The sequence below is a fragment of the Cyprinus carpio genome, chromosome A7 (assembly GCF_018340385.1).
Source record: "Cyprinus carpio isolate SPL01 chromosome A7, ASM1834038v1, whole genome shotgun sequence".
NCBI classification, from domain to species: domain Eukaryota; kingdom Metazoa; phylum Chordata; class Actinopteri; order Cypriniformes; family Cyprinidae; genus Cyprinus; species Cyprinus carpio.
In genome coordinates, this window is record NC_056578.1 from 22,668,581 (window position 1) to 22,684,896 (window position 16,316).

General features: G+C 35.8%; 1 protein-coding gene across 1 annotated transcript; it reads left to right on the plus strand.

Annotated features, from left to right (window-relative positions):
* The first annotated feature begins 7,075 nt into the window (after nucleotides 1-7,075).
* Nucleotides 7,076-14,942, plus strand: LOC109057721 (mitochondrial carrier homolog 2-like). Its single transcript, XM_019074954.2, has 13 exons — nucleotides 7,076-7,231; nucleotides 8,310-8,394; nucleotides 8,535-8,641; nucleotides 10,074-10,097; nucleotides 10,265-10,321; nucleotides 11,725-11,782; nucleotides 11,882-11,933; nucleotides 12,008-12,067; nucleotides 12,334-12,427; nucleotides 12,630-12,677; nucleotides 13,349-13,416; nucleotides 13,660-13,735; nucleotides 14,233-14,942. The coding sequence occupies exons 1-13, from the start codon at nucleotides 7,145-7,147 to the stop codon at nucleotides 14,317-14,319; spliced, it is 903 nt and encodes a 300-aa protein (XP_018930499.1). The 5' UTR covers nucleotides 7,076-7,144; the 3' UTR covers nucleotides 14,320-14,942.
* The last annotated feature ends 1,374 nt before the right edge of the window (nucleotides 14,943-16,316 follow it).

Consider the following 16,316-nt stretch of genomic DNA (forward strand, 5'->3'; position numbering starts at 1 on the left):
ATTTTCAAGGCAAAGTCTGTTTTTATCTGGGTCAGTGCTGAAAATGAGGTTTCACAGAGGTAGGTAGTAGGTGTTCCAAAGCCCTTTTCCCTAGCTCAGGGTGCTCTCTCCTCACACACACCCAAAACTCTGTCAGGGAACAGGTTTCAAAAGTAGTCTGCAACCCACAGTCTGTGGATAATTCCAATAGCTCCTCCCTCAGGTGAACAGGTAGCATGCCACGGTTGCTATGGGAAAGTGTTAATGGGTTTCTAACCCAATCCAGTTGCTCAGACTTCTCTCTTACATGAGGGAAGTATGATTGGAAACTAGAAATTTACTGTGTCTCTCTCCATATTCTCACTTACAGTGAAGCTATCAAACTGAGGAAAACAGCTAAAATCGCCCTCTGCACACAGTCTCTTCCACAGCTCCGCTTTCTTTAGAAAACCACCGCCTCTGTCTTAAAGTTTCAAAATCATAAAAATTATATTTGGAACATTAGAATATTGTATCCAATATGCGGTCACTTCCGCGTATTCATTCCGGGGCTAAAGAATACAATTTTTTTTTAGGGATCACATAGTTAGGCTATGTACAATAACAATATAGGCCTACAATAAAGCACAATGTAAGAAAATTCAGAGATTTAGGTTTAAATGTCCTTTGAAATAACGCTAACCACTTGTTTTGGTATAGTGGAAATTTTAAGTAGATCATTAATTATTAAATACATTTACATTTAGTCATTTGCTTTTATGCAAAGTGACTTGCAAATAAGGACAACAAAAGCAATCAAAACCAACAAAAGAGCTTTAAAATGCAAACGCTATGACAAGTCTCGGTTCGCCCAAGGCAGTACATGTAGCAAGGTTTTTTTTATCTTATTTTATTTTTTTCTTCTGTTGTGGCCCCATTGACTGGTTTGTTGCGAGGAAAGGAGCAAAATTTGTGTGGACACCAGAGTGTAAACATGCCTTTGAGAACGTGAAGCGATTGCATGTCTTCTCCTGTTTTAACAGCTCCTCGACTGGACAAACAATTTAACGTCCAAGCCAGTCAGGCTGGAGCGGGAGCTGTTCTGTTGCAGGCTGATGAGGGTGGAATAAATCGCCCTATTAGTTATTTCTCATGGAAGTTCAGCTCATGTCAGTTTAATTATTCTATTATTGAGAAGAAGGCTTTAGCACTGATTTAGGCACTGCAGCATTTCGAGGTCTATTTGTCTGCTGGGACTATGCCAATAATGGTATATACTGACCATAACCCTCTTACATTTCTTCACTCTTTGCAGAATCCCAACCAGTGTCTTATTAGGTGGTCTCTCTTTTTACAGCCTTATGCTCTGGAGATTCATCATTTGAAGGGCAAGGACAATGTGATAGCAGATGCGCTGTCCCGGGCTCCATGTGACGAGAAATAAATCTTTTGATCACTTTAGCCCCTGATTTTTATTTTATTGGTTTATTTCCTGAAATGTTGTTTTTTTCCACGCTCCAGGAGATGACTGGGTTTGAAACCAAAGTGGTGTGTGGAGTCTGGGAGAGTGGAAATGGAAATAGGGACTAAGCTTTAACTTTGGTGAGGTTATTGTTTGTGGTAGAGTCCTTCATCCTCTCCCTTTTAAAAGAGGGAGGTGCTACGGGTGTTGTTTTGGTTCTGTTGTTGTTCCTTTCTATTTTTACAGGTTAATTGGATCCACCTGTTATCAATCACAAACTGGATATTTAAGAGACCTAGATCCTTTGTGAAGACCTTACTGTATTTGAGCCTGGCTGGACCTTTTGCCATTTTTAGTTTAGTTCTGTTAATTATGTGATTCTTTATTATTGTTTGTTTTTCTTCTTTTTGAACCCATATAAATATCCAATACTTGAACTCAGAACCTTTTGTATTCTGTTGCTTCACTGAGCCGGGATATAACATTAGCAATACACACTTACAAACAGTTCCAGTGCACATGTAAACACATATGTACAGAACTATGAAGCTACATATTTACATTATTTTTACAGTTACATTGCAATCTGTACAAATAAAAAAAATTAATATATTCCTATTATGTCTAATCTTTAGCATCAGCTAATCTACTGCTTTGTGCCTTTCTTCAGTTAGCGATTACTGATGACAACATACTGTAGTATCAGGGTTGAAGTTAAAATAAGCGTCACTTTTTTTTGTCTTTTCCGTTTGTTCAAAACGAAAAATCAAGAATTTGCCTTTATTTTTTATTTTTACGTTCAGGGATAGAAAATGAGTAAATGGCTTGAATATCGGATCTCTACATGTGGGCAGGAATAAGACACCCCTTTCTGCTGATTAGTCAACCAAACCTCACAACATAAAAATAGTTATAAAAAAAAACATAATAATAGTCCTCCGCTTCTACAGATTGTTAATGAGTTTTATTTCTACTACATTTAATCTCTTTCTCTTCATCAAACAGCCAGATTAACGAGTGGCTTGACACAAACCGTACCGAGAAAGACAGAGCTTTCTTTAGGCAGCTTAAGTTCTGCAACCTACCCGTGAAATATTTGTTTATCTATTGAATTTACTTCATACCTGCACTCACAGCTAGAAATAAACCAGAGATGATTCTATCAGTGTCAGAAATTAACTTTCTCATTAGGGGCAACTGATTTTTTTTTAAACATTTAAACAGAATTTTAAATTAGGCCTAAATATGTATGTCATCCTTAATGTTAAATTTTTATATGTTAATGTTAAATTAGAATACATGTAATATAACAATAGGCTGTTACCAATTAAATCAGTATTTATCAATCCTTCAGCGATAGAAGCTGCGTCTGAAGTTGCTTTTAGATGTAGGCCTATTTACAGTTTAAAGGGATACTCCATCCCAAAATGAAAATTTTGTCATTAATCACTTACCCCCGTGTCGTTCCAAACCCATAAAAGCTTCGTTCAGAACACAATTTAAGATATTTTGGATGAAAACAGGGAGAGTTGAGACTGTCCCATAGACTGCCAAGTAAATAACAGTCAAAGTCCAGGAAAGTATGAAAAGCATCATCAGAATAGTCCATCTGCCATCAGTGATTCAACCGTAACGTTATGAAGCAACGAGAATACTTTTTGTACACAATGAAAACAAAAATAAAGACTTTATTCAACAATTCCTCTCCTCTGTGTCTCTCCAAATCAGCGCACCGCCATTTTGGCGTTTAATAACGTTACGGTTGAACCACTGATGAAAGATGGAGTATTCTGACGATGCTTTTCATACTTTTCTGGACCTTGACAGTGTATTTTATTTGGCAGTCTATGGAATAGTCTCAAGCCTCCCGGTTTTCATCCAAAATATCTTAAATTGTGTTCTGAACGAAGCTTTTATGGGTTTGGAACGACATGGGGGTAAGTGATTAATGACAAAATTTTTGTTTTGCGGTGGAGTAACTCTTTACAAAACGACAAAATACTAAATTCACAAAACAGTTTTTTTCCAGGTAGTCAGGATGATATGTCTGTGTGAATCTTTATCATCAATGATTATTGACTATTCAGTAAGGAACATGGCAAATCACAGGTGCGGGATGCTTAATCATATATATATATATATATATATATATATATATATATATATATAATAATTTATTTATTTATTATTATTATTATTATTATTATTATTTTATTGCAAAACATCTCTTTAATTATTAAGACATTTCGGAATACTCTAATTTGCTGCATAGCATGGCATAGCTGCAGTATAGTGCGCCTGATATTTAAAACCCATACTTACAAAGCCAAAGATGCTCAGTGCTGTGGCTCTTGAAAGAGCCTTTGGGGTGTATTTGCTCCTGTTGAAACAAGCAAAAGAGAGAAAAAGAATCATCATTTTTCATCAATGATTATTGACTAATCGCTTTAAGTTATGCATAAGATAAATCAGATCTAGGATGACTGCTATATTGATCAATTACACAATCAGATGAGAATATATACAATAACGTAAAAATAAATTAATATAAAATTTCAGAGAGCACTGACTTTGATGAGACCTTGCTTCTATTAAAAAACAAGAAGCCATAATAAGGAACGCATTTTCATTCTTGAATTACAGCTAAATGTTCCTATTAAGCTCACCAAAATATACATTTCTTGTGCACAAGATATCGATTTTATTACAAGAAGTTATGATAAAAAAATATGAATCTCTCACACAAAAATATTTCATTTTATTTTAAATGACAAAAGCATTTCAATTAAGATATACATCATTAAATGCAAAAAGTCTGGCTGTGCTTAATGGGTACATTTTTTTAACCTTTATAAGCACACTCCTGTTCCCATTAAGCTCACATCATGTTTTATTAAAAATTCTTATTTTAAACAACCTTTTTAAAGAATAATTAAAAAGTGTTTTATTTAAAGATACAGAATCAATCACAGAAAAAATAAAATAAAATAAACAAAACTGAACACTAAAATCAAGTAACAAGGCATTCATTTTGATCAGTTATATATTCATAGTGAAGTGTCATTTAAGCAACATCTAGACTAGTCACGTTCAGCAGATATTCAAAAATAAAATAAAACAAACCAATAAAACATTTCATTCATGGGAATGAACACAGAAACTAGCCTCATTATGAAACCTTTTATTAAATGGATGTCAACTTGTTTATCGTCTCTTAAAGCTGGAATACACTACACAATTTTTTGCCCTGATTTTCCACCGATTTACAGTCTGAAGAAGCTGACGCTAGTTGCCAAAGGTCAGAGCCAGTCTGTAGATTTGAGTCAACTGATGACTCCATAGAAAATCGCATAGTGTCTGATGGTCACAGACTACGAGTTTTTAGTCTTTGATTCGATGCAGTCGGAGGAGATCAAACATGTTTTATATTTTCAGCAGATTTAAGAACACGTATTGTTTTCATTTGTCATGTAACATGTCTCCTTGCAACAATGCACACATTTCTGCGTGAGTTTGTTATGATTGGAAGGAATTTAAAGTCTGCAAGGGCATTTAGTGTATGTGTCCTTTTTGTTTTCCTTTGCGACAATTTACAAAGTCTGTAAGTGTATGATGCCGGGTGTTTTAAAAATCTCTTCACATTTTAAAAGTCGTTTAGTGTATTCCAGCCTTTAGTCACTTTTTTTTTTTTTTGAATGAATGAATGAATGAAGCATTTATATAGCGCTTTATTGTGTATTGTTGTACACCCAAAGCGCTTTACAGTCATGTGGGGAGTCTCTCAAACACCACCAGTGTGCAGCATCCACCTGGATGATGTGACGGCAGCCACAGTACAACGGCACCAGTGCACTCACCACACACCAGCTACAGCTGGAGAGGAGAGAGAGACAGAGCTAATCAAGTGGTTGGGGATTATTAGGAGGCCATGATTGACAAAGGCCTGGGGGGCAATTTGGCCAGGACACTGGGGTTACACCCCTACTCTTTACGAGAAGTGCCTTGGGATTTTTAATGACCACAGAGAGTCAGGACCTCGATTTAATGTCTTATCCGAAGGACAGTGCTTTTTGACAGTATAGTGTCCTCGTCACTACACTGGGGCGCTAGGATCCACACAGACCACAGGGTGAGCACCCCCTGCTGGCCTCACTAACACCTCTTCCAACAGCAACCTAGTTTTCCCAGGAGGTCTCCCATCCAGGTACCGACCAGGCTCAGCCCTGCTTAGCTTCAGTGGGCAACCACTTTTTGACAGATATGACAGGTTTCTGATGGCTCCTTCTTTAAATAGACGACATGCCCCTTTCATCTTTGAGCACAAACTATAGTTACGTCTAGATTTTGTCATCTTGAAGCTGTGAGAATAAGTTATTATCCATTTTATAACGATGAACTTAAAGTGACAACCATCAGTTAATATTTAAAGTCTATATTATAATATTATGAAGTATTTATATAGATGTTCAATGTGGAAGAGCTAAAAGGGAGCACACTGAGCTTAACTGTAGCAGCAACAATTTTTAATAAATTTCATGTCATATTTATTAAAATGACAAGATTTTGCTAAATAAATAATCTAGGTCATGTATTAGGTTCATACATATTTTAAAGGGGTCATATGATGCTATTTTAAAGATCATTATTTTGTGTATTTGGTGTAACAGAATATGTTGATATGCTTTAATAAACCATGGCCTCTTAGGACTTCCGTACTTTATTCAGCTGGTGTCTTTTTTTTTTCCCAGGAATGGAAAATGACATGCTTTAAACAAAATTATAATCAAAAACATAAAGTAATTTATGAAAATATAAAATTTAAACATTAAATTATAAAATATATACACTGCCATGAGTAGCATCAGATCCCCCTGGGCTGAGGTGGGTCATATTTTAGTATCTTGTCTTTTAATACACAGAAACAGTCCCCTCAGGGTAAACTTACCTGGATGGCGTAAAGACAAACTACAAATATAATATCAAAAACTCTCATTTACATCACAAACAGCTCCGACCTTTTAAAGACATACAATATTTTTTGCATAAAATACTTTCATTTTACTTCAACTACTAAAAAATCCAACAAGAGACCAACATATCACATGTAACATTGTTAATATGACGTAAGAGTGCGCCGTCTGCCGGAGAATGTAGAAAGCGCTCCCAGTCAGATGACCTATGTACACGAGTCACCTCATCACGTGATGAGCCAGTGTTGCCATGTCCGCTTATTATAAGCACATTGTTCTTGGTTTTTATCCAGTAGGTTATAAATTTAGGCCATCGTGGGTTGCAATTTTTAGGCCTTGTTTTTATTATTTTTTCTAGAATAAAGTCTCTTATTAGCGCTTACTTGGCCCAGGTAGTACAATAAATGATGGCCGACCAATATTCACATTTGTCAGTTATTATCCCACCTGCTGTTCGAGCTGCTTTCTGTTTAAATTTTCTTTACCCACAGTGATTTAGATAGTTGTAGGCTGTTTGCAAAACATTTTAATTTGTTTGTAAACTATAAAATGAAATTATAGAATCAGACCAGCGAAACATCGGCAGCACAAAACTGAGATCGGCTTTTGTACGTGAGGAAAATCGCTTATTTTAGGCTTATTTTATGACTAATTTTATTCGGAGTTTTTTAGCGAGATCTGGCAACACTGTTTTGCGCGTATTACCAACGGACCTTCTCTGTCAAGGAGGGGGACGTTTCGGATTGTCTTGGTAATGGCGGAAACATGTGGCCAAGTCCTCCTTGGGTCTGGATTAACAATCCTTTCCCACCCTCTTATGTACATCAAGGTTTTAGTTCAGGTAACGTTAGGATTTACACAATACACGCAGAAATGACACCACGCGCTGCTGTCGAGGAGTGTCGATAGCATGTGGACCAGCGTTAGCCAGTTCGTTTATTAACAGTAACCTGGTTAATACATCTCACAATAATGTGTCCTTCTGAGACAATGAGCATCGCTGTGTGCAGTACACTGGTTTACAGGGATAAAGATGTCGGTGTTCATCGTGTGGGTGTAGTTAGCTGTACTAGCAGGGTTGTTGACCGCTGTCTTAACGGGTGTGAGTTAATGCTATGAAAGGTCAGTCTGTTAGATCTGTCAGTAATCATTTTTCTAGCATTTTTTGTAAATATACCAACACGTTGTGCTGTAATTTAATGCATTATATGTACCCAGAAAACAGTGCGAGTAGCATATATCATTTAATATTGTTGTTATGCATGTCTGTCTTTCCGGTGTTCTGACGATTTGTGCTAACGTTACCTCCCATTAAAACAGATGGTAGCATAATTAGCGAAAAGTGCTACCTATCAGATTTTGCTTCCTGCGTGATATTAATAAGGTGTGAGGCTTTATTGACATGTACACCTACCCCGACCCTGAAGGATAAATACAGTGTTGGTAGCATTATTTGTCAGAACACCGGCTGTTGATAAAGGTTATTGCAGGTTATGGGATACATAGACAAACACACTTGTGTGTGTGTGTGAGGCAGTGTGCTCTACATTTACAGTTTTATAACAAATGCTGTAGTAGGCAAGCACAGATGTCACCCCATTTGATTTGTGTAGAAGTGGAAGTAAATTGATTCAGCTTTACTTCTGTAAGCTAAATGAGGTTTATACTCAAGATTTAACATTGTTTTACATTTGATGTATTACCACACGTTTTCACCCTAGAGTTATAATACAAAAGACCGTCTTTCATGTCAGATATTGTGAAATATTACAGTACTACAAGAGGGAACTGTGTGCCAGCGTAGGTTTTTTTTTTCTTCTTGTTTTTTCCCAGGCACTATAAAATGTATTGTGTATCCGTTTGTCACATTCACACCTGTATTTATTGTTGCATTAACTTGTTTGTATCTGTAAATATAGGTTGGACATGAACCTCTTCCTCCTACTCTAGGCAGAAATCTGTTTGGTCGACAAGTGTACCAGCTTCCAGGTCTCTTTGCATATGGTAAGATCAACAAGCGATGTTCTGGTTGCTTTGTTTTTGTTTGCGTAGCCATTAATTCAAGTCTCCATTTGATTTTGAATGTGATTTTAAGACTTCTGTAAAATGCATGCAGCTCTCACGTTTTCATTTGTTTCATCTAGCCAAACACATCATCAAGATCGATGGGAAATCAGGCCTGTTTAAGGGTCTCACCCCAAGGCTTTGTGCTGGGACCATTGGGACCATTGTTCACAGTAAAGTGTTGCAGGTATGGTAAGCACACCAGGTTCTTTAGAGCAGGGCTCACAAAATCGCAAGCCCGACGTCCCGGGTCTATTGTGTTTTCCAGTCGGGCTACCAAAATGTATCATCAAGCTGCCCGACGGGCTACCTTAAAGGCGGTTCCTTAAAAACTCCTTAAGTGAGTTGTATCAAACTTAAGGCCATAAAAAGTTTTAAATACATTAAATGGTATAAGAAATTTCTTAATTATAATTTCTAGAGGTCTTACAGTTGGGGATGGAAAGACAAGAGTCGCGATACGGCTGAATTAAACTTTAAAAGGCAATGATGTCATTGAATAAATATGAGCGCTGCACGTTTCAAGTCAAAACGTGGTGTGGATGTCTTTATTTGAATGTATCGAAGGGAACCGACTGTGCTCAGAAACGTGTCGTTGGCATTTTAATTAATTTACCTATAATTCCTGATAAAGCAGCGTTTATGAGCGCGGAGCTGCTTTGCGTACAGCCGTTACCGGGGAAACCGCAATATTTCAGCGCTCCAGAGAATGAATTTGCATTTCCAACAAGCCTTTCTTGCTGTTCATGGTCAGATCAATGCAAATATTGACTCATTTTTTACGCAGCAAACACATAGAGTTGTAAATGAGAGAGAAATTAATGTGCCTTCTAAAAATCTAAACAATTAAGACAGTAATATTTATACGTTTTAAATTGACATAATTTATATGCTTGATTTATTCCTTTTCATAAAAATGGTCTAAAGGCTGAAATGCTGTTGTATAAGATTTTTGTGAAAACCTTTATCTGAACTGTAAATCATGTAAATTTATAGCTCATTACTGTATGTTACCATAGACATTGTCCAGCACCACTAATACAGTGTTCATTTTACTTGTGCAGCTCTTAAAATGGGTCATAAATTGCCTTAAATTTATTTTTAATTTTTCTTGTGATGCTCTTAAAATGGTTAATTAATTTTCTTTATTTCATATTTGTTGATATTTGTGTATTGAAAATATTTTTGATTGACATTTAAACTCCTATAGAAATCGGATTTTCTATATTAAAAAAAAAAAAGGGTATTTTTTTTATTTGGGCTAGTTAAATTAATTTTCCGAGTACCTGCCCGAAGGGCTACCAGGGATTTTTACATTTTGTGAGCCCTGTAGAGGTTTCCTTTTTTGAGACTGGTTTGATAAGAAATGTGCATGTTTCTGAGTGAGAAACTAAGGATAACACACCACCAGACTTTCAGAACAAAACGAGTAAAGTGCATGATTCCAGCCTTTAGATAGGCTTCTGTAACCGTGAATTGTGTTAGGGTGTTGGTGGCTGTATGTTGTACTGTTCAGACTGTTGTAATGTGACTTTTGTGTTTATTTGGCTGGGCACAGTTAAGTAGAGGTTATTTATACCCTGTTTTAAATGTCTCTAACCTTTTGTTATAACCCACAGAAATGCCAGGATGAAAAAATTGAGGTAGGAACACGCATGTGTATAGAGTTAGTATTTTAGTGCTTGAATCCATTTATTTTTACCAATTTTTTTTTTTTTTTTTTTTTTTTTTTTTTTTAACACTTTAATTTAATTGCACATTTGTATGTGAGATAATATGATAGCACGTATCCCATCTCTTCACTTTTCAGATATGGGGAAGCAGTCAGAAAGCAGAGGATGGTTCTCTGCAACATGTAGTAAATGAGGTGAGATATTTAAAGCAGAATTTTGGACTAGCTTTCATACCTTCTGTGATATGGCCAAAAAAATTATCACAATACAATATTTCATATCAGTTGATATATATAATTATCACAATAAATTTCAAATCTTTATTTCTTTCCAGTTTAAAGGCAGACTTTTGCTCTCAAGTGAAAATTGTAGAAACCAGACATTAATTTTGGTTTTAAACTACTCTTTATGCTCAGAACATGACAAAAACCTTTACGTGTTTTAAAGGAGTCATATGATGCGATTTCAAATTCTCTTTGGAGTGTTACAAGCTTTTGGTGAATAAAGAATATCTGAGAAGTTGCAAAGACTAAAGTCGCAAATCCAAAGAGATATTCTTTATAAAAGTTAACACTCGTCTACGACCCCCGAAACGGCTCGTTCTAACACGCCCCCACATCTTTATGTCAGTTTGTGGGAAGATTTGCATAACGCCGCCCAGATGTTCACGCAAAGAAAGAAAGTGTACCTTTTATTCTCGTTGTAGTATTGTTGTGGCCGCCATGTCGTATAGACACTGTGTGTTTCACTGTGAAAATGAAACTACTTTGTTTGGCCTTCCAAAAGAGGACGATATCCGCGTCCAGCCCGGGGTCGTCACATGTGGTTGCTGTAAGACCAAGGTACACCCCTTGTAAAATCCGCCTGCTGCACCGTTCTCAAGCCGCCTGCCTCTGCTCACTCAAACCGGTGTGTGATGCTGTTTCTTTGAGAAAGCGAAACTACTTTGTTTTTGCCTTCCAAAAGAAAAAAGGACTAGAAATGTTTATAATGGGTTGTATGTTTGTCTCGTCACTCCGGCTGGACAAGGCATCACAATATGTTAAGAGGCGTAACATTTCTGTCCCACGCTTGAGGCATTCCCCCAATCACAACGCACTGGATAGCTGGCCAATCACGGCACACCTCACATTTTTAGAGAGATGACCTTGTGAAAATCGACGCGCTTCAGAAGGCAGGGCATAGAGGAGAAACAATAATGTACATTATGTGGAAAATAATGTGTTTTTTTAACCTTAAACCACATAAACACATTTCACTACACCAAATACACAAAATAATGTTCTTTTTAGCAGTATCATATGACCTCTTTAATTGTTTAGACTTTTCCAATCATTTTTCCTTAAAATATCTTGATAGAAAAATCAATTTCTTAGTTTCTGCATTAATATTGTTGCCTGACTTTGATGACATGTATCTTCAGCACAGTTTGCATTGCAGTCTTTATATATATATATATATATATATATATATATATATATATATATATATATATTTGCAAACAGACTTTCATGTTTGCACCAGTTATTGTTTTCTGAGAAGTGAAATGTCTTGTGTGTTTTTGATGAACACCCCCATTTTTTTATTGTCTTTTCAGACCACTAAAGAGATGATTGCACGCTCATGTGCGACAATTGTCACACACCCTTTTCATGGTAAATACAGTTATTACAATAAATAACAGATTTTGTGATTTGAATTTCACTTTTCTCTCAGTCTGTGAATGTCACCTGTTGTCTTTTTTCCAATCCCAGTGATCACTCTCAGATGCATGGTCCAGTTTATTGGTAGAGAAGCCAAATACAGGTCAGTTGTTTTCTTTACAGGGACAGTTCTCTTTTCTGTCTCACACATTTAATCATTTATTTTGTTCTTTCCAGTGGTGTCTTTGACTCCATAGTTACCATCTACAGAGAAGAAGGAATCCTGGGTTTTTTTGCGTAAGTACAAAATTACATAATTTCAAATGAAGTAATCTGTGGGTTGCCTCAGCATGCATTTTTAAAAGTTGTATTGTTTTTAATCTATGGCACCATTTTAAAAATGCATGTATGAGAAAGATTTGTCAACCTTACTAATCTACTTGACATTTTAAGTTATAAATAAATTGAGTAGGCTTGACAAGAAAAATTTTCATGAGTGCTGTCAGGCCATTTTACAACCCTTTGTTTTTAATTTAAGCATTTATGTGTTTGCCAACCCACAGTGGCCTCATTCCTCGTCTACTGGGTGACATTCTTTCCCTGTGGATCTGCAACATGCTTGCTCACTTCATTAACACTTACGCTATAGATGATTCGGTATGTAAACAAACACACACAAACAACAAAACGTCTTGACCTTAGATTTGTACAAAATTTCATTTTATGCATGTGAGATACTTTAAATCTTTCGGTATTCACTGATTCATCATTGCATACTTGCGTACAACAATTGTACACAAGTATCAGTCATAATTGTATGTTATTTGCGGAGTTGATTATTCTGTTGTGCCCGTTTCAGACGAGTCATACAGGAGAGATCAAAAACTGCTCTCAAGCTGTGACCGGGGTAAGTCTTTTTTTTTTACAGAAACATTAAATGACGAAAAAAGTCTCAAGCACCACCACCAGCCCATAATTTCTATTTAAAATAACAAATATGCATTTTATACATTTTCATTAAAACATGGTTGCCACATTTCAGTTCCAATTATTAATGTTCTATAATAAAAAAAAAAATGCTTTATTGACTGATGTTTCTAGCTTTTATGCTTTCAAATGATATTACAAATAAATGTATATACTTACAGAATCTTATAAAGCTGTGTTGTTTTCTGAGGAGAAGCTGATGAGATTGGGAGTTTTCAGATTGTTCCTCCTACACCTCTAAATTGTATTTAAAAATACTAATAATATAATTGTAAGAATAAAAATAAGAAAAGTGTCTAATTTAACAATATGGAACAATATAGAAGTAATCTAACAATATAGAAGTAAAAAACACAAGACAACTCTTGTTTTGGAAAGCACCAGCTGAAAGAGTAAATTGGAGAGAGGTGTTTTGCTCTGTACGTATATGTTTTTGTGTGTATCTGGCAAGTAAAATAAAAAATGTATCAGCCAATGCAACCTTATTGCCAGTGTGTCAATAGAGGGTTGTTTTGTTTGACAAGGTTGTGCTATTGCTCTCATTCTAACATGTTTTACCTTTGTACTTCTTTCTTTTCAACTTTTGCTCAGTTTTTTGCAAGTATGCTGACGTATCCATTTGTATTGGTGTCCAACCTGATGGCAGTAAATAACTGTGGGTAAGGGATGTTGTGAGACTCTAGTAGCATTAAAGGAGATTTTACTGTACATAAATAGTGACTCAGTAGTCAGAGAACTTCATAAGCATCTTGTAATCATATACTTGTTCACCCCTTTCGAATGATCAAGTTCTGTGACTATAGTTAATTTATTCACTTCTTATCCTTTTCTGAAAATGACATCACCTGTACAATACAATATTTAAGACTAATGGAGGGATTGTTTCTCCTGATATGACCCAGGCTGGCTGGAGGTCTGCCACCTTATGCTGCCATTTATCCCAACTGGCTCCACTGCTGGAGTCACCTGAGCCGAGAGGTGAGCAATTTTTCTTGATATGAGTTACTGGGAATGGGGATTTGAATTTTGTTAACTTTTCTTGAATGTCTTGAATGTTCTTCCACTGATGACCTTCTAACGATCATTGGAATCTGAATAGGCTAATCGAACTAAAGGGCTAATAGAACTAAAGCAGCACACCACTGTAATGATGAGTTTACCTACGTGACTGCTTAAAACAACCTGGAAGTGATTTATTATAGTCAACTGGATCTGTTTTTTTTTTCTGTTGCTTAAGATAAAGATGCTTCTCTTGTCATCCAAATAAGTTGATCTGTTAAACTGGATGAGTGACAGAACATCTTGAGCAACAGAAAACGTTTTGTTGACCACAGTACCTGGTAATGTTTTTCTACTGTGACCAACTAAATAAGACACTTCATTATTAAGTATGACTGCTTTAGCAATGTTACCATTTGAAGAAACTGTCAGAAAATATAATTGACTATGTTTTTTTCTCTTCTTGTGTGTCTCAGGGCAACATGAGCAGAGGCAACAGTCTGTTCTTCAGAAAGTTGCCTGCAGGGAAGATGTATGCCGTTGAGCAGAAGAGATTTTTTTGAATGGGAAGCTATCAGTATAGTCTAAAATTATAATAATATAATTGAGCTGGCCCACAAAGTTGGACTCCTAATTCTTCGTATGCACTTGTTTAAGATGACAAACTTTTTTTTGATAATCAGTCCGCATCAGCCTCCAGGAGTATTTCTGTTCATTTTATCAGTACATTTTCACTACATTACGATGCAATTTGAAATTGTGAAACATAAAGAGCTTTATTTTAAAACCCAGGGATTTGTATACATAACCAAGTAAAACAGACCACAGTATAATTTCCGGGTGAGCACTCGAGGGCGCTCTAGACCATCTGTGCCTGAGTCCAGTACAGGCCCCTTACATCTGTTTTTTTTGTTTGTGCTTGACCATATTGCTTGTCAGTAAAACAGTAATTCTACACCTGCTGTTGTTTCTACTGGTTCATGCACTGACTGACTGACAAACAAGAAATTCTCTTCCCTGTTAATAGTACACTGCGTTGTGTGTGTCCATGTGAGAGGAAGAACTGTGTGTGTTGTGGAGGGCAATTTCCAGCCACATCCATCTGAGCTCTAGTCCAGTCTAAATCAGTTGAGATTTTTATTTCTAATGCCATTCTAATTGACTCAAATAAATGTGAGAATGCTTTTTTCTTTGGTCTTTGTGTCTTAGTCATCCATCATCTGCACAACAACAGACAGGTGCTAAACATACAGAAACATTTCAGAAACTAGCTGTAGCATTGTTCTTCATCTTCAGTTCTATTGTCATTGTCCAGTTAATGAAATACAGTTTAACCCGAACTGCAAATACCATATATATTATTACATAATATCATGGTGCAAAAAAATAGGGATGTATTAACTACTATGAGTTTTTATGAGATTTCAACTGGGGGGATCTGACAGTTATCATTTGATGATATAAAATGTTTCAAAAAGATAAAATATGTATTTAATTGATTAGTATCAACCAAAGCTTAACTAGAGTAGTAAAGCTGTATGTTTAAGTGTCCTGTCTACAATTATGCATAATGTAAAATTATAATGTAACACACATGTACATCAGTTATATTTAATGTTGTTAATATTACCACATTAAGCAATTAAATGTATTAATATGGTACAATATACTTTTTATGGTGCAATGTACAACACATTTTTTTGGTTAACATGGCAGATAAAGTGCTCAGTTTGTCATGTGATCTCAATATGTGGTGTAAAATATTAATATGCTAGGAGTCTTCATTTTATGTAAGTAGACATTAGAGTACGGAGAGTACAGAAAATCGGTCTTCATCATCTCCTGCAGCATTTCTAGGAAACTAGGTTAAGTATATATATAGAGAGAGAGAGAGAGCATGAACCTTATACACTGTTAAGTGTAGCAAACTTAATTGTTGTGAATTCTTATTTACATGTCATTTTTCCTGGAGATGATTTCCAACTGAAGAATAAATTTAAAAAGGAGAATTCTATCCTCATCAATTAATTGTAAATCTATTTTTAAATCAGGCATATTTCTCAGTGCTCAGGATATATACATTGGATCCAGGACTCCTAACTCTGGTCATACAGTTTTATCAATATATATCCCAAAATTCAGGTCAGTCATTGAATATGGTAATATGCTTAGATCTATTCTCTACATAGTCTACATCACAACCAAATATTGTTTATGAAATCCTTCTAAATTTGCTTAAATTACAGAATATGGGGGAAATGCTAAGATTCATGTGAGTACCTGGGAGCCCAAGAAAACAAAGTAGCTGAGTAGCAAAATAAATGTTATAAGCGAGACAGGGGTTAAAGGGAAAACGACACAAAAATAACTGGTTTAAATTATTCTTTATCCAGAATAGAAAAACATGAAACAAGACTATGTACAACAACAACGACTGTTGAACATGTTCTTATATTCTGAGTCACATATGAAGCAGAAAACATAACGTCACATCGCAAAGTGCTTTATTAAAATATCTCAAAACAACAGCTTTAGATGAAAGGATTTAAATATCATATAA

Coding starts and splice junctions, on each gene's coding strand:
- LOC109057721 (XM_019074954.2), top strand. CDS start 7,145: ATGGCGGAAACATGTGGCCAAGTCCTCCTTGGGTCTGGATTAACAATC. Junction 12,068..12,333: donor GGAATCCTGGGTTTTTTTGC/GTAAGTACAAAA, acceptor GCCAACCCACAG/TGGCCTCATTCCTCGTCTAC. Junction 13,417..13,659: donor ATGGCAGTAAATAACTGTGG/GTAAGGGATGTT, acceptor GATATGACCCAG/GCTGGCTGGAGGTCTGCCAC.